Source organism: Crinia signifera, chromosome 1 (genome assembly GCF_055691185.1).
Source record: "Crinia signifera chromosome 1, ASM5569118v1, whole genome shotgun sequence".
Classification (NCBI taxonomy): domain Eukaryota; kingdom Metazoa; phylum Chordata; class Amphibia; order Anura; family Myobatrachidae; genus Crinia; species Crinia signifera.
In genome coordinates this window covers 159,352,474-159,371,985 of record NC_139217.1, presented here as the reverse complement: position 1 = coordinate 159,371,985, position 19,512 = coordinate 159,352,474, and the positions used below count along the sequence as shown (strand labels likewise).

Sequence of the window (19,512 nt, the reverse complement as noted above, 5' to 3'; positions counted from 1 at the left end):
GTATGCAAAGCAAAAGATTGTTTAGTGTCGTGCTGTTCTTTGGCAATGATTGATGCCATAAATGCAAGGTGACTTTTTCCTGAGAAGCACTTAGAAACAATGTTCCATTTTTGTGGAGCAGAGAAAGCAGATTTATTAAGCCCTTATTTCCATATATCCAAGTAGTGGATTAGTAAACTTGTAATAGCAATCTTAATTCAGCAGTTATTGCAGTTTTTTAGCCAAGAGTAATGGTTATACTTATACTCTGCTATTGAAGATCTGTAGTCCACCTGCTGTGTGTTGGTACTGTAATTCACACTGTGGGCTAGTTTGCAGCTGCTGGTGCTTCCCTACTTCTGCAGCCCTCTCTGGAACGTCCAGCTCAAATTGCAGGGGTCTCTCAGTCAGTGGAACTTTGTAGGGTAAGCAATAAATCCTGTGACAAGTTTCCCCGCCTCCTGTTACATCAGCGGCTTCCTCAGACAAGGATCGTACCGGGAAGAGGAAGCCCTGTGCTGCGCTGCCGGGCAGAGGGAGACTCGGTTCTGGAGAAAGGAGCGGGTGGGGGCTGCCTGCCTCAGCTAGGACCTGAAGATCTCTGTGGCACTATATACACTGCTCAAAAAAAAATAAAGGGAACACTAACATAACACATCCTAGATCTGAATTAATGAAATATTCTTATTAAATACTTTGTTCCTTACATTTATTTATTTATTAATTAACAGTTAATTTATTTATTAATTAACAGTTTAATTAAGTTGCCTTTGATAAAGTTGCCTGTGGGCAATGAAACGCGTCAGCCTAACCAGTGCAGCTCTGAATATCTTGGGACTCCAGACAGACACCATCTCACTCGGACCAACCTCCCTTCTTCAATCTTTCTCCCAAGCCCTCTCCAAATTGGGCTACCAAACTGGACAATACAAGGGACACCACCACCTGAGAATCACCGGAAACTACCAACAAGGACTGAGACCAACATCCTTTACAAACATCAGGATCAAGGTTTTTTCCCTCCGGTCAGGTTTATGGACACCCGCCACACCAGTCTCCCCCATTATCAACTGGGAACACGTATATTTCCATCTGGGAGGTAACATTTGGAACAAGTGAGAAAAACTGTCTTTGCATATTGATATCCCATGCATGCAATATATCAGGCTGCACATTATCAATGTTTATTGTAATTGGGCCTATTTTAGCCTCATTTTAATGTTATTAATTGTCTTTTGGTTTTAAAGTGAAACATTAATTCTTATAATAATAAATTAATTGTGATACCCAATTGGTCACTTCTCTATATTTTTTGAGCGCTCCACCACCCCTATTTTGTGATTATCTTGCATTAGAAGGATCCCAGCATATGGTCTCACAAGGGATCTGAGTATCTCATCTCGGTACCTAATGGCAGTCAGGCTACCTCTGGCCGAGCACATGGAGGGCTGTACGGCCTCCCAAAGAAATGCCACCCCACACCATCACTGACCCACTGCCAAACCCGTCATGCTGGAGGATGTTGCAGGCAGCAGAACGTTCTCCTCGGCATCTCCAGACTCTGTCGTGTGCTCAGTGTGAACCTGCTTTCATCTGTGAAGAGCACAGGGCGCCAGTGTCGAATTTGCCAATCTTGGTATTCTGTGGCAAATGGCTGTAAGCACAACCCCCACCTGTGGATGTCGGGCCCTCATACCACCCTCATGGAGTCTGTTTCTGACCATTTGAGTAGAGACATGCACATTTGTGGCTGGCTGGAGGTCATTTTGCAGGGATCTGGCAGTGCTCCTCCTGTTCCTTCTTGCACAAAGTGAATTGTACTGCTACATATGTTCTTGTCGCCTGAGATTAAAGGACAAGCAGAAATCAATGCTTAGATCCGGGGGTGGTTCAGGCACATGAAGAAAATGTCTTTGGAGATGAGTCGCTGCAGAAGTAGAAGGGACTGATGCATTTTGCTGCATCCCGAATGCAGCTTTATCAAAGGTTATCCTGGCTAATCCATACTCAGTTTATATAGCTATCTACATTGTTACGTATATCTGAATTATTCAGTATATTACCCTACATTGTATTTCCTCCCTGCATATAGGTCTCACTGCCAGTGGTGTAAATAGCCAGATCCACTTTATGATCTTGCAGGTTAAATTCCTGATTATAAACAGCTGTGGACTGCACCTGGGAACTGCTATTTATGTTCTGTTCACAAGCATTCCTGTGCAGATCACAAGTTTTTCCATGTAACTGCTACACAGTGGTTTCCCTGTAATATCTGGCCTTGCTCCAGCCATCCATGCCTCAATGAGGTACTGAGTGCAACACTGTGGTTGCCCTGTATATCTGGCCTTGCTCCAGCCATCCATGCCTCAATGAGGTACTGAGTGCTACACTGTGGTTTCCCTGTATATCTGGCCTTGCTCCAGCCATCCATGCATTCAGGTTCTGTCTTCAATCTGCTCCAGTATTGCCTGGTATTAGGATTTCTTGGTATCTTTTCATTCCGGTGACTTTGTTCCATCTGGACCCTTCTGGTTGTTTTCAGAATTGTCTTTACATTGTAAACACTCTGGACTTTTATATTTCAACTGAATTCAATTTGGGTGATTGGGTGAGAGAAGTCCCAGTGAAAAGGTACAAATACAATATATTCAGTCCTCTAATGAGTCAACAGATTTTTCTGTATTACAAATTACACTTACACATACCTCCCAACATGCCTCCTCTCCAGGAGGGACACAATGCTCTGTTTCTAGACTTCCCTCTTAATTTATGATTACCATCACCTGTGCTGAACCACCTTTCTTATCAATTATCCTGGTGAAACCGGATAAAACAGGTGACGGCAATCATACATTAAGAGGGAAGTCCAAAAACAGAGCATTGTGTCCCTCCTGGAGAGGGTCATGTTGGGAGGTATGCTTACACCAATTGTTTCAGACAGTCTTTTATTTGAGGAAAAAATGCTGCTTGTAAAAGTATTCAACCTCTGAAGACTAGTATTTTGCAGAACGCAATGGATAATGCCCGGGGACCACAATTTACCAATAGTGCCCCAGGTTCTTATATGGATTGCGATCTGGACTTTGACTTGGCCATTGAAGAAGGTGCATCTTTTTTTTGTTCAGCAACAGTAGTGTTGTTTTGGCCTTGTGCATGGCATCACTGTCCTTGTGATAGGTGAACTGTTTCCCAAGCTGTCATTTTCAAAAATAGTTAAGCAGGTTGTCTAACAGTATCTCTCAGTATTTTGCACCAACCACTGGGCCTTTAACTTTAACAAACTAACTAACGCCCCGCTAGGAAAAATTGTCTCGACAACATGATGCTGCCATCCAGGGGCGTAACTAAATGTTCATAGGCCCCATAGCAAAAGTTTGTAAGGGCCCCCTATTTAGCAACTGATGGTGATAATTATATGTAAAATATATTACTTAAACATCAAAGATGGGCCCCATAGCAGCTGCACCCTTTGCACCTATGGTAGTTACGCCCTTGCTGCCATCCCCGTTAGGGTAATTGTTGCCAGGGAATGGATAGTGTTCAGTTTGCTTAATATCATGTGTAGAGTTTTTGATATGATTAGTGCACAGGGTCAAATCAAGGAAATCCTAGCCCACATAGCATATTTTTTAAAAGGCCCCACCACTTCCTAATGGTGGTCTGAAGCAGTTCCTTTTATGTCAGTGTACTAGTTACCCTAGTTACTTCCTGATAAGGAAATTCCAGTTTAATTTGAAATCTTCTTAACTTCAGAACCCTTTCTTGGAAAATCCTAATGTTGTAAGTCAATCCCGCCACCTAGCTCACTTCACAAAGGCTGGGGTCAACGAAAAGTCTACTCTCTGACAGTACTGGGCTCAGTATACATACACTACATGATAATAGAATATAGAGATATTGGTTACATATACCTGCGCAGGTGTATGATATGCCCCCAAGCCACGCAAGGCTTGGGGGCATGGTGGGGCTGGACTTCTAATTGGTCCCTCAGGGTCATTTAAGGGAGCCAGCCCAGCAGTACCCCGCCGGTGATAGCTTCTGCCTGACTCTATCCACCTGCCGGTGTCCTTCTCTGTGTTCCTTGTGGATCTTCCCTGTGGAACGCTGTTCCCTCGATACCCCTGGTTTCGTGAGTTACCCCAGCAGGGGGTTATCCTTAGTTCCTGTATTCATTCCTTGCATTACTATTTATTCGCAGCCGGTCAGGCTAGTCTTGTTTATTTTTCGGGCCTAGCAGGCTTTTCCTTCCTGCCCCCGTTCCCACGGGACATTCCTTCCCCTGGTTCTTCTTTACTGTGTTTTTGCTGTTTGGTTATTGTGTTTGCGACAGGTATCGCAAAGTCGTAGCGACTATGTCGCTGGCGCATAGTAGTGTTAGCCAGGGTCTGGCTAGTCGCCATTTGGTTAAACTTTAGTTAGGCTCCTTAGTTAGATTTTTCCTGTTTACTGTACCCTGGGGGGGGTCCCCGGCTCCTTGTTTATACGTAACACCTGGCTGTACCGGAGTTAGGGCGGGCTTAACTCGCCCTTCAAAACGTGACGGCTACAGGTGAAGACTAGAACACCTGCAGGAGTCGGTCACCCAGCCTGGGGGGTATAACAGAGTCAGAATAGGGTTTTGCCATGGCTGTCCTGGACAGCAGTCCCAGCTGCGGGGTAACACCCGATACCTAACAGTCAAAGTCGTTTGCAGTCAGGTTTGCACACGCGCAGAAATGCGCATGCACAAACACCAACCATCGGGGCTGGACGAGCGATCCTGAATTGGCCCCATATTGTGTACCAAAGAGGCTAGGTTTAACAATTAAATATCAACCCTCTGGATCAATGGCCCTTATTGTGATTGACTCGCTCGGATACAAATTTGTTCGGAGCGCGTTTCTTGGCCTACTGCGCATGCGTACCATTCACTATGCGCATGTGCAGGTTCTCTCACCCGTGCACGCTTGAGACCCAGCAAACAGAAATACGCTGCCAAGCACACTCGGACAAAGTAGGCGTAATGTGGGCGTATCGAAATTGGACTAAACTGGGCGGCAACCGGGGTATATACATGGGTGGTGACAACAAATGCTGGGCGGCGGAAATACACTCACTTGAAAAAAGCAAGTCTCACACCTCGCAGGCCAGCCGGATTAGCGGGCCCACATTCGCTTGGACAATCAACACGCACAATAGCTAACATACTTCCACCTGCACACAATATTCACCCATGCAGCATTCAATTTTCTCTCATTAACCAATTAGCTAACTACAAGCCAACCACACGCATGCATTCATATCTCTTATTCCTTTCATTGTTTTTACTCACACATGCAGCCAGTATTCTTAACTGCTATTATGTTAGGACAATAGTACACACAATTACAAGAAGTCGACATGTGTCAACTCTCATACTTGGAATGTAATAAACAACATACACTTTGGGTAATTGGTTAATGGTTTGAACATTACTTACGAGGGGAATCGTGCCGTGGCATTTAAAACACCAGCAGAGCCTGTTCGCTCAGCCGTCTGCTCGACCGCACGCTGGAAGTCTGAGCAGGCAGTCTAAGATCCGTATAATCACGTTAGAGTACGTGCATTAGCACTCCACTCCCTTTTGTGTGTGCCGGCCTTATAGGCGTGCCATCGCTCTCAGACCGTTTCCTAGGCTGCATGCAAATGTGTAAGTGAACAAAGCAACCTGAATAAGGCCCTATAATCGAGGAAACAATCTCCAGTAGGCACTGATTTCTACCTAATATCCACACTCCTCGTGCCCTGGAAGTATGTGGGGCTGCAGAAACTACAATCCAGCCCAATATATTAAGTTTTGTGATCTCTAGGGAAGGGAGACTAAGCTCATAGCTGTAACAAGCCCTTAGGTTAAAGAAGTAAAAAATAACAGTGTAGCCATTAGCAGAGACAAGATACAGTATATAAATCATAAACTGAATAAATACAGTTTTTATGGGATCATAGCCGATAGTATAGCAAAGTGCGCGCACTACAATAATCAACAAATTCAAAAGACAACATTAATTCATGCTACGCCATTACTAATCCATGCATTCTTCTCGTGAATTAGCTAAGTTACTATTTTTATCTACTTGCTTTATACATGCAAGTTTTAGTTTGCATGAAATTAGATTGTCCCTTGAGTGCTATACTGCGTGTCGCTCCAGCTTTCTGTGGGTAATGAGAAACATACTACAGCAATGTCACGTGCCAAGATACAAGAGTTTGGTAATGACATCATTAGTATCTGCAGATGCTCTGCCTGACCGTTTTCCAATAATCTGACTCTGTTACATGCATGGTACTGAAACTAACTGCTTATGTATGTGTGTGTGTGTGTGTGTGTGTGTGTGTGCGTGTGTGGTTTTGGCCACATTGGCTACTTTGCTTCACATTTCCACAATAGACTACAGTATGTCTATCACCTCCCCGACCATCGTCTGGAATGTGGTCAAAATCATAGGCCAAAAGTTGGATAAGTTGTGCCTTGCCTCCATAAAATGTTTAGCGATGGTCTAATTAACATTTTTACCATTAATTGCCGATCTGATAACAGATCTGTGTAGTGCCATGTTTTCTTTGAAAGTACACATGCTCTTCCCTACATAGTGGAGCCCACAGATACATTTTATCAAATAAACAACATAAATACTAAAGCAGGTAAGTCTATACTGTATTTCAAATTTCTTGCCTAAATAGGGATGCAAAAAATACTTTCCCCCTATCACATGTCAAGCACCCTGTACATTTGTAACAGCCATTAGCTTTATTCATTACTTTCCTATCTTTGCTCAACTGTTTGGTCACATCTGTTTGTCCAGTCCAATTCCTTATACTCTATGCTTGATGGTAAAAGTGTCTCACTTGGGTATATTTTAGGCTCTTAAATTAATTCTTCAAATCTGCCCAGTTGGTGTTTGTAACCTTTCTAATGATATCACTCGATGGGTTATATCTCTGTACCCAATTGATGGTATGTTTCTCTCTCAATATTCAGTAGTTTTCACATTTAAACAGTATTTCACCTGTCTAAGTATAATATCTTTATATCCTTGCATTTCTAAATTCTTTGTCATTTTATCTAGTGTCTCTTCTAGTGCGCTTTCATCATTAGTAACCTGTTTTGCTCTTAAAAATTAAGAGAAAGGTTACCCCTACAAGCATTACTTATATAGGGAATACTTTAATCAATTAACAAATTTCAAAGTGAATGTACAGTAGAGAAATCTAAATCAAATAGGTCACATTTTGCCTTAACACCATACACTGTGGCACCAAGCCACAAAGTAGTTACACTGCATCAGCAAGGTCTCTCCCAAGCTAAGATTTCAAAGCAGACAGGGGTTTCAAAATTTGCTGTTCACACTCTTTTGAAGAATTACAAAGAAACAGTCAATATTGTGTATGTATTGTACAGGAGCTACATTGATGTGATTGTTGTGTTCTGGAGAGGAAGTTGTACAAATTTTAACATTTTCATGGAAAATATCAACAGAAGAGCATGTCCTGTCAAACTCACCTAGGCTGGAAGAGAATTCATATCTAAATGTCAATATCAAACCAAGGAATAACAAAATTATAATTAGCATTTATCACAAACCGACGGATAAGAATACACTACTTAGGGAAGATAGTCATACTATATTGTATTTGTTATTGTGATGTTCAGGCTTTGCTAACACTCCCATGAAATATGTATCATATGTAATTTACTTATAGTTAATATTGTGTAGATACTGTACTCATTTAATAAGAAATATAATACTTAAATCATATATACTGTGCTCTGGCATCAAATTAATGCATTTACTACTCATTTAAAAGGGGGGTTACAATGGGTCCTGGCCCTATATTACCAAACCCATTTGCACTGCAAAGCAGTATGGTTTTTGAAAACTCTATATATGTTTTGCATTTAACACAAGTTGAACACAAGGTTGAATTCAATGATGCGTCTTTTTTTCAGCCATAATTACTATGTAACGCATATGTGTGCCTCATTCACTTGGCCAAGCACAAGTGCTTAATAATGAATGCACATATGGGCAACCTGTGTTACTCCAGCTCCCATGGAACCACACATCCCAGCATGCCACAACGGTGTCGGGGCATGCTGGGATGTGTAATGCCACAGCAGCTGGAGTGACACAGGTTGCTTAACTTGAATAACTGAGTGTAAAATATTTGACATGCATCGTCAATGCCATTTAAACTGCTCGTGTTCAAATGCCAGTCAGTAAACATCATTGTGGTTGGAAACAAGATTTTAAATAATTTGCTTTGCTGTACAACTAGAGTATAATATTGTCGTAATAAAAAAAAATCTGATTAGATTGAAGCTCCATGCGAAAAAAAGAAAACAAAACCAGTGTCAAAGAAATGCTACTGTATAGGTTCACATTGAAGTTTCCTTTGTGTGATTCGGTTAAATGAAATATGGTGGGTGATGAAGCTAGATACCAAGGTATCGGTATCCTGTAAAGACTGTCCAGGTATAGGTGCAGGATTCAGCTGCAATGGAATATGGGTATTAATGCCTGCGTAAAGGGAAAGGGACAGGGAATGAGATCAATGTGAGAGCTATGATTACAATCTTTATTTAAGTGAATACAACTCTCAGCTGAAATCTCTAGCACACATTTGTGGAATGCAGAAAAGAAGCTAATTACAATAATTTGTAAATACTTTTAATATAAATCATGGGCTATGGACCTATATTTAGTGCTTCTGCTGCTCTAAGCTTTGATACTTCAACAATATATTTTCACTTTACATTATTATATATACAAATATTTTCACACATTAATTTGTTTTAAGTTTCACATTATTTTACTTTCCACTGTAATCAAACATAATATGCATCATTATTTTACATTGACTGCCTAGCACTTTTATATTTTTTAATCTTGGAACTTGATGGTTTTCTTTCAGCATGTTTTATATATAAACAATGATGTCAGCTGGCAAAGAGATTCAGTCTCTGAAGAACAAATTATGAGGAATTATTCTTCCTGCAGTCATTTTTTCATTAGACTCTTTTCCTTCCTGCACTGGATAGTTACTGTTCAATCATACTCGTGAGAACATCCTTTGGGATTACATGTAATTGATCATTCAAAACTTATTCAAGACAATTTATACAGTATATCAAAATGCAGGTTCATAGATGCTCTCGTAATCTCTGACAAATTCATATAATGGGAATGTGTTCATTCTTTACATGAGAAATCATGAGATTTACCAGTATTTTTATTTTATAACACAGCGCATGATAAATTAATACTTTAGGATAAAAAGAATTAAAAACTAAAAAAAAAAAAAAATATGATGTGTGACAATATATCATGTACAGGAAATTCTTATGTTTCAATATATATATATATATATATATATATATATATATATATATATATATATATATATATATATATATATGTCCCAAACAAAATCCCTTTAGTTGCGCTAATATTTCTACATGAACTTGTGGGTGGCTGTTAACACTAGATCCCCTACTAGTGGGATCCCCTCTCCTTATCTCACACCAATAAATAGCGCCCCTGTTCAAAACCCCTTTATGATAAATTCCTTATACAATTAACAGTCAATTGTTCATAAAACATTTCGGTTTTTTTTTAAATTTCAAATTAAAATTGACAATTCACCATCGTTCAAAATCATTAGGAGAGATTTTCTTGATTCTTTAGATGAAGAATATAAATCCGACGCATTTCGTCTCACAGCCAGATTTCATCAGGGTAAAGTACACAAGTATATCTCTTGATTTTTAATTTGGTTCTTATTGGTCTGAAGGTGATTGATGGTGATTGATGGTGGTCACACCTCTCTAAGAATTTTGATGAAATACCTTTATATAATTTCCTGTTCTTATTGAGCTATCCTTTAATGTAAAAGGGGTCAATAGTCCCCAAATACATGGGAAACTTTAGCTAATTTTAGACTTTTTAAGGGTTCTTTTCATGCTTACGACCATACTACTAAAAACGAGGGACAGTTTTGTGATTTTGTTTGCTCATCACCTTACTTTTGAACCTACATTTCCTCATTTTGGCAAGGAAGTAAATAATAAATTATGAACTCTGATTAATGTTTATGTCCCCAACCAATGTCAAAATGTGCTTCTGTCTTTACTAGAATTCAACAGGGGGAACATATTATAGCAGTAGACTTCAACTTGGTTCTGTATCCCTCTATGGGCCACTCTACCCCTGCAGTCTTGATCTCTTTCACATTGATCTCCCAACATTCTAGGTTTCTCATCTGTCTTAAGAAGTCCCAGCTCTTTTATGTCTCCTGCGGGGTAAAATAACATTCTGCCCATGACTATACATTCTATTCTTCACCCCATAACTCATATTCTTATATCAATATGATCCTACTTAACCACGAGCTAGCTTTGAATCTCCAATTGGCTCTCATCTATCTAATGATCTCATCTGATCAGGCACTATATCTTCCGATGGCTTGGACCTGCATCGAATCAGATGTCATACACATGTTCACTCGTCTTCTTGTCCCGATCACACCAATCGCATAGTGTATGGGGCCATTAATCTATGGTGGGGGGGAATTTTTTTTACATCTTAAGCCTCTGCTAAAAAGTAGTTTAAGGGGGGGGGGGATTTAGTCACTCCCTGACAGATAAAAAATTAAGGTAGCCATAGGCACTCTTTCTTTCACCCAAGATCCTGTTTAACGCCCAATAAATTAATGGGTTAATGGACAATAACACATATTAATGGGCATTAACATACAGTTGTGCTCTTAAGTTTACATACCCTAGCCGAATTTCTGATTTTCTGGCCATTTGTCAATATGAATGATAACTCACAAACGTTTCTTTCACTCATGGTTAGTGGTTGGGTGAAGCCATTTATTGTCAAAATAACTGTGTTTACTCTTTTTGAATCATAATGAGAACAGAAACTACCCAATGACCCTGATCAAAAGTTTACATACCCTGGATATGTTGGCCTCATAACATGCACACAAGTTGACACAAACGGTTTGAATGGCTACTAAAGGTAACCATCCTCACCTGTGATCTGTTTCTGTTGTCATTATGACCTCAAAAGAGTAAACGCAGTTGTTTGCCATAAATGGCTTCACCCAACCACTAACCATGAGTGAAAGAAAAGTTTGTGAGTTATCATTCATATTCTCTGAGAAATGGCACGAAAATCACAAATTTGGCTAGGGTATGTAAACTTATGAGCACAACTGTACATAAACCATAAAAAGTTCATAGATCCAAGTGTTAACCCTTTGATTGCCAACGTTACTGTGAGAGATCCTCAAAATGTCCACTAAATATGCGAGCGTCGCTCACCACGACTGTTCTTGTGGTATGAAAGCCAAGTCAAGTCATTGAAGCTTAGTTAACCCCTTCCCGACATTTGACGTACATTTACGTCATGGTCGGGATGTACTTCCCGACACATGGCATAAATGTACGTCATGTTTTTAAACTGTCACCGCGTCTATAGACGCGGTGACAGAGGGACGATGTCTGCTGTCCCTGACAGCAGACATCTTCCCTCATTGCCCAGGGGGGGCACCGATGCCCCCCCCCCTCAGCGATCGCTGCGATTGGCTGTTCAAACGTGAACAGCCAAAAGCAGCGTTTACTGTGTTATGTGTATAATTTTGACTCTGCTGCCCCCTAGTGTCCAAAAAAATTAAAAGCAGGTTGAAATAATGATGTAATAATAAAGTATACATATGGTCTATGTTAGTTATTAACTATTTTGAGTGGTATGATTATTTGTCTCACAAGCAGAAAATTTTTTTACGACATTTTGGTATTTTTCACACAAAAAAACAGACTGTATCGACCAAAATTTACCACTAACTTAAAGTACAATGTGTCACGAGAAAACAATCTCAAAATCACTGGGATAAGTAAAAGCAATAAAAAGTTATCCCCACATAAAGTGATACATGTCAGATTTGAAAAAAAGGCCTCTGTCAGGAAGGCAAAAACAGGCTGCGTCGGTAAGGGGTTAAATATTGCACCCAATCGTCGCTGTGATTTTTAGCGGATATTTTGTGGATGTCTCACAGCAATGTTGGCACTAGAAGGGTTAACAGGGTCATGTCATGCGTTATCCTAATCGTTTTCGGGGACATCAGAGGTGTAAAAAAAATCCTTGCTAAGTGCTGCTGACAAGGACTAATTAAATAGCCCCCCATCCCCCAAGAGCAATAACCACACTAACTAAATTTACCCCTAATAGTAACTAGGAATCAGGAAATGCAGTAGGCAACATATTCATCTGGCAATTTGTTTTCTACAATATCTACATTTCAGACAGTTAGTTTGGAATTAATGATGAAATATTCATGAATAACTCACAGGAAATCCAGATTATGTTAGATCATTTATTTCCGTTTTGGATGAACAGGATACAAAGTACTTTAGCACTGTAATCGTGTGTCCCCCCCAGTGCTGGTTCACTTGCACTTGGATCTGGCCGTCAGAGAAAAGGTCATCTGTTCCTGCTCTGACTTTACACAACTAGTTGTGCACCCTGCGCACCCTGACATTGCATTCACCCTGCACTGCAGCCTTTTAGGAAAAAAGGTCCAGCCACAGTGTGATGTCAAGCTGGTGGCAAACTAATACAGCTGCTAATACAGCCTTGTGATGTGAGACGAGCTCTGGCAACTGACATGAACGGTGCCCTCGGCTGCGCTGTCTATGACTTCTCTATTGGCTTGTGCAACCACTGTCACACTAGAACACCAAGAGAGGAGCCAGAGACAGCGCAGCCGGGTGAACCGCTCATGTCATTTGCGAGGGTGTCACCAGGCTGTATTAGCAGCTATTATTAACTTGCCTCCAGCTGGGAATCACACGGCCAGACCTTTCTTCCTAAAAGACTGCAGTGAGGCTGCGCAGGTGCAACAAACATGTAATCCCCCATGGCAACAAGCATGTAATCCCCCAAGGCAACAAGCATGTAATCCCCCATGGCAATGAGCCCCCCATGGCACCAAGCATGAATCCCCTGGCAAGGAGCATGTAATCCCCTGTGACAACGATCGTGTAACTCCCACATGGCAAGGGGTATTTAATCCTCTGGCAAAGAGCATGTAATCCCCTGGGCAACAAGCATGAAATCCCCCATAGAAAGGAGCATGTAAACCCTTGCCAACAAGCATATACTCCAGGCAACGAGCATGTAGGTAAGCAGCCCTTATATGGCATAATATTTTTGGTAATATAAGTGATATGCATTATGGCATGTAGTATGTGTAATAGGCATTACGGTGTGTGGTATATTATGTAATAGGCATTGCGGCATTTAGCAGGATATGAAATAGGCGTTATGGTGTGATTCATAATGTGTAATAGGCAATACATTGTGTGGCGTAATGTGTAATGGGCATAATGGTGTGTGGCATAATGTGTAATGGGCATTACACATTATTTGTGGCATAATGTGTAATGGGCATTACGGTGTGGCATAATGTGTAATGGGCAAATTTTTGCTGTACGCCTACGCACACTGTCCCTTTTTTTAGTGAGTATGTGTGTGTGTGTGGGGGGGGGGCACCATTTCTTTTTCTGGCACAGTGCAACACCATTGGATATGCAATCCGTCATGCTTTACACATATTTGAAAAATTGTGTATATTCACCCCTATGTTGTATACATCCTATGGTATGTAGATGCAAATATATGCTTGAATGAATGTCCGGTTCATGCCCATTTTTCCATTGTCGGGTGTTTGTGGAAGACAGGGCCAATTGCTTGAATTTACCCCCCTCCAGGCTAAAAGTTTCCAGCTAGCCCCTGCCTACAAAGGTGAATCGATGCAGATCTACACACTACAGTTACATTTCTGGTTATAACACAGAATTTAACAAGTTATCAACTAAGACCTCTTTTACTGTGTGTACAGTGTTACTGTACAGAAATGATGGTCAGAATTTCTAATATTATATCCTATAAGTGAAGCATGTATCAATGTCAGATAATACATGGCTGTTAAGAACTAAAGGCGGGGGTGTATTATAGGGGTATATATCATTCTACTATGCCTTTCTAGTATTATTATTATTATTATTGTTTATTTATATGGCGCCACAAGGGTTCCGCAGTGCCTAACAATACATAAATGAGCCCCCAAAACAAGAAAATAACGAATCGCAGTACAAGGCAATTTAGGACAAGTACATGGTAAATACATAACATTGCATTAGGGTACAGGACACTGAAGCAACAATATGGGTGGCAGAGGCAGCAGGGGACATGAACGTCCCTATAAAAACACTGGGACCGCAGGTGGGACGATGCCTGCTCAGGGCGTCATATGACCTCAGCTGCCGCCCCATTTTCGTCAATCTGCTTGCGAGGGGGTATGTTCTCATACATATCCCCTCATAAGTGATTGATAGTGTGCGGGTGGCAGCTTTCCTTCTGCGGGGCGGTGCTGAGCTGTTCACTAGGCTACAATATTTCTGTTCGTACACGTCCGAATTCGGCCCTGTTTTCGATGATGGGGGGTCTGCGCATGTGCGTATATGCGCAGACTCCCTGTGCCACACTCGTCAAGGCATTCGCATGGAAAGGGAATGGCAACAGGGGAATGCCCAGCATTTTGGAGGTGTCCCCATCCCTATACTCGCAGCCTAGAGAACAGGTCAACACCACCCTGTGCCCCACCAAATGCACCTCCCCCCTATATATGAAGGATGAGAAGAGTACTATACAGTATGTTAGGGGCTCAAGCTGATGCGCTGTTGGAGGCCTGACAATGATTGCCCCAGGGGGAAGTTTTCTCTCCCCCACGTCGACATCCAGGTTGATCAGGAAGAATTATACCTGAACGATAATACATTTACCCCTCAGTGTGCTCTGATGCTCGGTCCCTACCTCTAACTGCTGGGCTCCATCAACCATCACAGCATGGTTGCGGACAAGGCAGAACTCCGTAGGACCACTGGGCCCTAGGTGCCTGACTGTTCCTCCTTGCCAGTAATCTGGCTTTGGAAGCTTTGGAATACCTCCCAACCCCTAGCAAATCTGAATGAGTCCAATATAGGGGCAGTCCTGCTGAAAGTGGAACGATTGGAAAGTATGTCATGGGGTAATTCTATTTGTAGTGTAGACTGTGTTTGGATTGTTTTATGCATAGTATTTTGTATTTTAATGTAACAGGTATCATAATATTCTAATTATATTTTATTAAAATGCTATTAAATTGTGTTTTCACATTTAACAATTGTATTATATTTGATTTCAAATCCTCCAGCAACATAAACTGAATATAATGCTTTATCTTTTTGCTTATTCTTGTGATTTTCACCAAGGCCAATCATAACACAAAGTCCATAAGTGTAGCTGCTGATTGGTCATCCCACTCACACGCCCCCCCTCCATGGATTTTAGGTAAACTACAAATAACTGGGTAATCAGCTGCATGGAGCAGACCCCAAGGCTCCAGGGTTAATTAGTTGTGTGTGTGTGAATGCAGCTTTCAAAACACAAAAGGAAGTTAAAATGAAAACATTAGATATTTATTACCAGTTATTTACAAAGCGCACACATACAGTATTCCTCAGCGCTTTACAGAGAATATATGAACATTCACATCAGTCCCAGCACCGATATACACAATTAGTACAGTATTTTTCTATACTAAAATGAAAGTAAAACAAAATGAATGTAAAACAATGATAATTTCATACATTGTGAAATAATTATAAGCTTATACAGATAGATTTTAATTATAATATGCAACATAACAGAATAACGAATGTTGTTTATTGGTCTAGGTATGTGGTGTGAAGAAGATGATGGATTCAGGGTGGTCTCGGGAAAGGTCCGGTACTTTTCCATAGTAGGATATACAACTGTCTCTTGACAAGTTCACGGTGAGGAAATGGCAGAGCAGCTACAGATGAAAACTTCCTTCCTCTATATCCAGCTGAAGTCACCAAGCAGATCTGCTGAGCACTCACAGAAGGCGTGCGGCTTGGCAGGGGAAACTTTCTTAGCTACAAGCAGAGAGGCATGTGACACTGGGAGGGCAGATTCTCCTGTGAGAGAAGACACACAGCCTCCTTGCATCAGGCTAAAGACAGAGGCAGACAGCTGTGTTCAGAACACAGTGTCATGCTCTCACATCTGCACTGCAATGAGCAATGGCACACAGAGAGCCTCAACTGCTGCCCAAGGGTACACGCTGGGACTTGCCAAAGGCACAGATACAGTTTCTCATCACAATCAGGGGACAAGTTTGTTTAATCAGCTGAAGGAAACTGCAAGTTACAGATCTGATGTCCCCGTGACAAGCCAGCATGCTACAGGCAATAACTTCTGTCCCTCCTCCAGTCACAGTTATGTTTCTAGCTGCTGGAATGTGATGGACCAACCTTCCAGTTCAGAAGAAGAAAAGATGTGGTGGAAAGTGGAGGTCTGCAAACCCCCTCTGACAAATGCACCAATTATTTTCCCAAGTCCTGACTGTAAAGGTTTCCATGATACAGCTGTGGAAAAATCTGCTTCATTAACAGGATTAAGTGACCGATGTTTGGGGAACCGCTTAGAGGGACAGAAGCTAACCACCAGGTACGCCACGTCCCTGACCACTGCTAGTCCTGTCACACTGGAGAAGGTAAGTCTTTCATTTATGTATATTTACCTGCTGAAGTTTCCTGCAAAACTATCAGATAAACTTGTGTCTAAAAGTATACATAATAATGTGGCATACAATGCAATACTGGTACTTCATTCCTTGTTTAATGCATCTTTAAAAAAATTATGAGGTTTTATAGGTTGTTTTTAATTGACCAGAAAACCAGACCAAGTCTGTAGGAGGAGAACACACCACAGTCACTGTAGTTTGGGCTTAACACATTGCTGAAACCTGATTTAGTGACCTTGAAATGCGGACCAGGATGTAATGACAGTTGTTTTTAAAAAGTCCGATATTATAATGTATGACTTTTTCACAGAAATCAACTTTCATTACATCCTGGCCATGGAGATGCAGTCAGCATCCCAGAGGTCAGGAGGCCGGTGTTCAGCATCCCAACTGCTTTCAAAAGACCGGCGCTGGAATATTAAATATATCAGGATGCCGATGTTGGAATACCGACAGCCGGCATCCCGATCAATGAGTATGTGGTGTTTGGGGGTGGCGGGTTGGTATTCGGAGAGTAAGGGATAGGTTTAGGCACTGAGAAGGGAGGGTCAGAGTTAGGCTGGTGGGGGGCATCTGCAAGAATACTGGATTATCAGCTATTTTTATTGTATCATTCATCGATCATCATTATAAAAAATAGAACACATGTATAAATAAATATAGCGTGACCTAAAATTGTACTTTGGATGTTACATAATTGATTTTTTTTCTGCTGTCAGATCAAGGTTGGACCTATTTTTACTTGTTTTCAATAAAAACATCAATATTACTAAAATAGCCGCATGATTTGTTTCCTGAGATAAACCTAATGCTATATGTGGGTGTTATAGGGAATAACTGACTAATGGATTATGTTATGTATACCTCATATCTCCCAACTGTCACAATTTTTAGAGGGATAGAGTCCTTTTTTTGGGACTGTCTCACCAACAGTCAGCAGTGTTCCAAGGTGGGGTGGGGGTAGGGGGGGGGGACTGGTTGGGTGATCTTGTCACTAACTGCTTATCACAGCACACCTTAGTCTAACCAATGGATATAGGGGGAATCGGGGCAGTTCACAAAGCACTAGAAATTGCCCCACAGTGAGGAAAACGGGGGAGGCGTGGCTCATGATAGCATCATTCTTGCTATGACACACCCTATTGCTAAGGCTACGCTGCCTTTTCATTGGGAGGTATGATACAGAACTTGAGTTTAAGACTTCATGATTTAAGAGCATTCCTATTTTGGGCAACTTTACATCATCTGTTTAGAGCTGTGGGAAAATATTTTACTTTTGCTTCCTTCATTTTTAACTACTACTAGTCATACTTGTCATGTGCCTTCCTCCTTAACTATGACACATTACGATTTATGTCATATCCAAGGTCAACAGAATAAAGAATGCATTTATTTGCATTAGCTCATCCACAAACTGATTAAATAAAACTGACTGGAATTTGAAAACTCTATAAGTCATGCAAATATTGTTGCTTCAGGATATGTTTTTGTAAGAGGTGCTTCGGGCTGCACCAAACATACCACCATACTGTAAATCAGTAGTACATATAGTTTGTAAGATGAACATCTTAATGGAGTATTTGGTAATATATTGGTACTCAGGGTTTCAACAGTAAAGGCCCATACACACTTGGTGATTTTGAGCTGAAAGCTGCTCAAACTTGTTTTGATCGGCTTTCAGCTCAAAGCTGCCCAGTGTGTACAGACCGGCAATGAGTGGTAAGCGGTGATGCGCGCTCCCAAAGCATGATGAGTAAAGTGGAGACTGCCTTTATTGTTATCTCAATAATAAGTTACACGGTTCTCTTAAAAAATTATTTTATATATAAAATATAAACAATACACATATAATTATACAAATATGAAAAATTAAAAATTAAAAATTATCTCGTATTGTGTGAATCAATTGAGGAAGCCGGAGGTTCCGGGGAAACGCGTTGAGCTTTACAAATATTGCTGACTGCATCCACCAAAAAGAAGTGACCTGGTTCATCTTCATCCCGTGATGTCCCCTTGATACCACTTGGACGTTCAAAATTTATGGGTTACAGCATCATCCCTAATTTCCAAGGAAAGGAGGACTTTATATCTGGGACCCCTGAGCCTTTGCAAACACAAGGCAAATAAGAACCACAGCCGTCACAGCACATCTGGCTAACCAAACGACCAGAAAAAAATACATCCCATAAGTGTTTTAAAAACCCTGTCTGAAGAGTATGTACCAAACATAGCTGAGTACTGGGATTGATGGGGAGCCTATAGCAGTATCCTGCTGTAGGTCCAGCACCCAGTGGAGTTAACTACCAATTAAGACTAATACACCTTTCCTCATGTAGTCTATATTGTCCAGAACTGCTTTGAAGAAATCTGTCTGAATCTGGTTGAGAGCATGTACATTAACAAAAGTTGGTTAAAAATTGTACATTTGAAGAGCAGACAACCCCCCCCCCCTCGACCAATGGGCAGAGACAATGTAAATAAATAAATGCAATGTCAGCCCAGCTTTCGTGGGGTTAGCTCTCTTAGCTTTCTTCTCTGAGGTGTTCAACCCTCTAGAATTAATAGTCACAATATCTACGGTAAATGGGGGAGAAGAGGAACTCTGAAGCAATAGCTATAAAATTCACATCTGAGAAAATGAGGGAACCCTGACAGAGCAGCATAATACTGGGACAATGGGTAGAACATGAAGGGAAGAGTAAGAGTAAGAATAACATGAAATAAAGGGCATGTATTTCGATATTTCAAAAGTACATTGAGATCAATGGAGACACTGGCTAGGGTCACAGCCAGATTTAAACATCTAAAAACGATTAGAATAATACAACTACTTACAATAGTACAACGATGATTGTATTA

At 41.0% G+C, this 19,512-nt stretch overlaps 1 protein-coding gene across 4 annotated transcripts in view; it reads left to right on the top strand.

Annotated features, from left to right (window-relative positions):
* Nucleotides 1–19,512, top strand: part of PSD3 (pleckstrin and Sec7 domain containing 3) — a 525,478-nt gene that overhangs the window by 37,854 nt on the left and 468,112 nt on the right. For all 4 annotated transcript variants that reach the window (XM_083175230.1, XM_083175238.1, XM_083175279.1 and 1 more), the window contains exon 2: nucleotides 15,782–16,623. In XM_083175230.1, coding sequence (XP_083031356.1) covers nucleotides 15,889–16,623 — 735 coding nt within the window. In that variant the 5' untranslated portion in view covers nucleotides 15,782–15,888. The remainder of the gene's footprint in view (nucleotides 1–15,781; nucleotides 16,624–19,512) is intronic.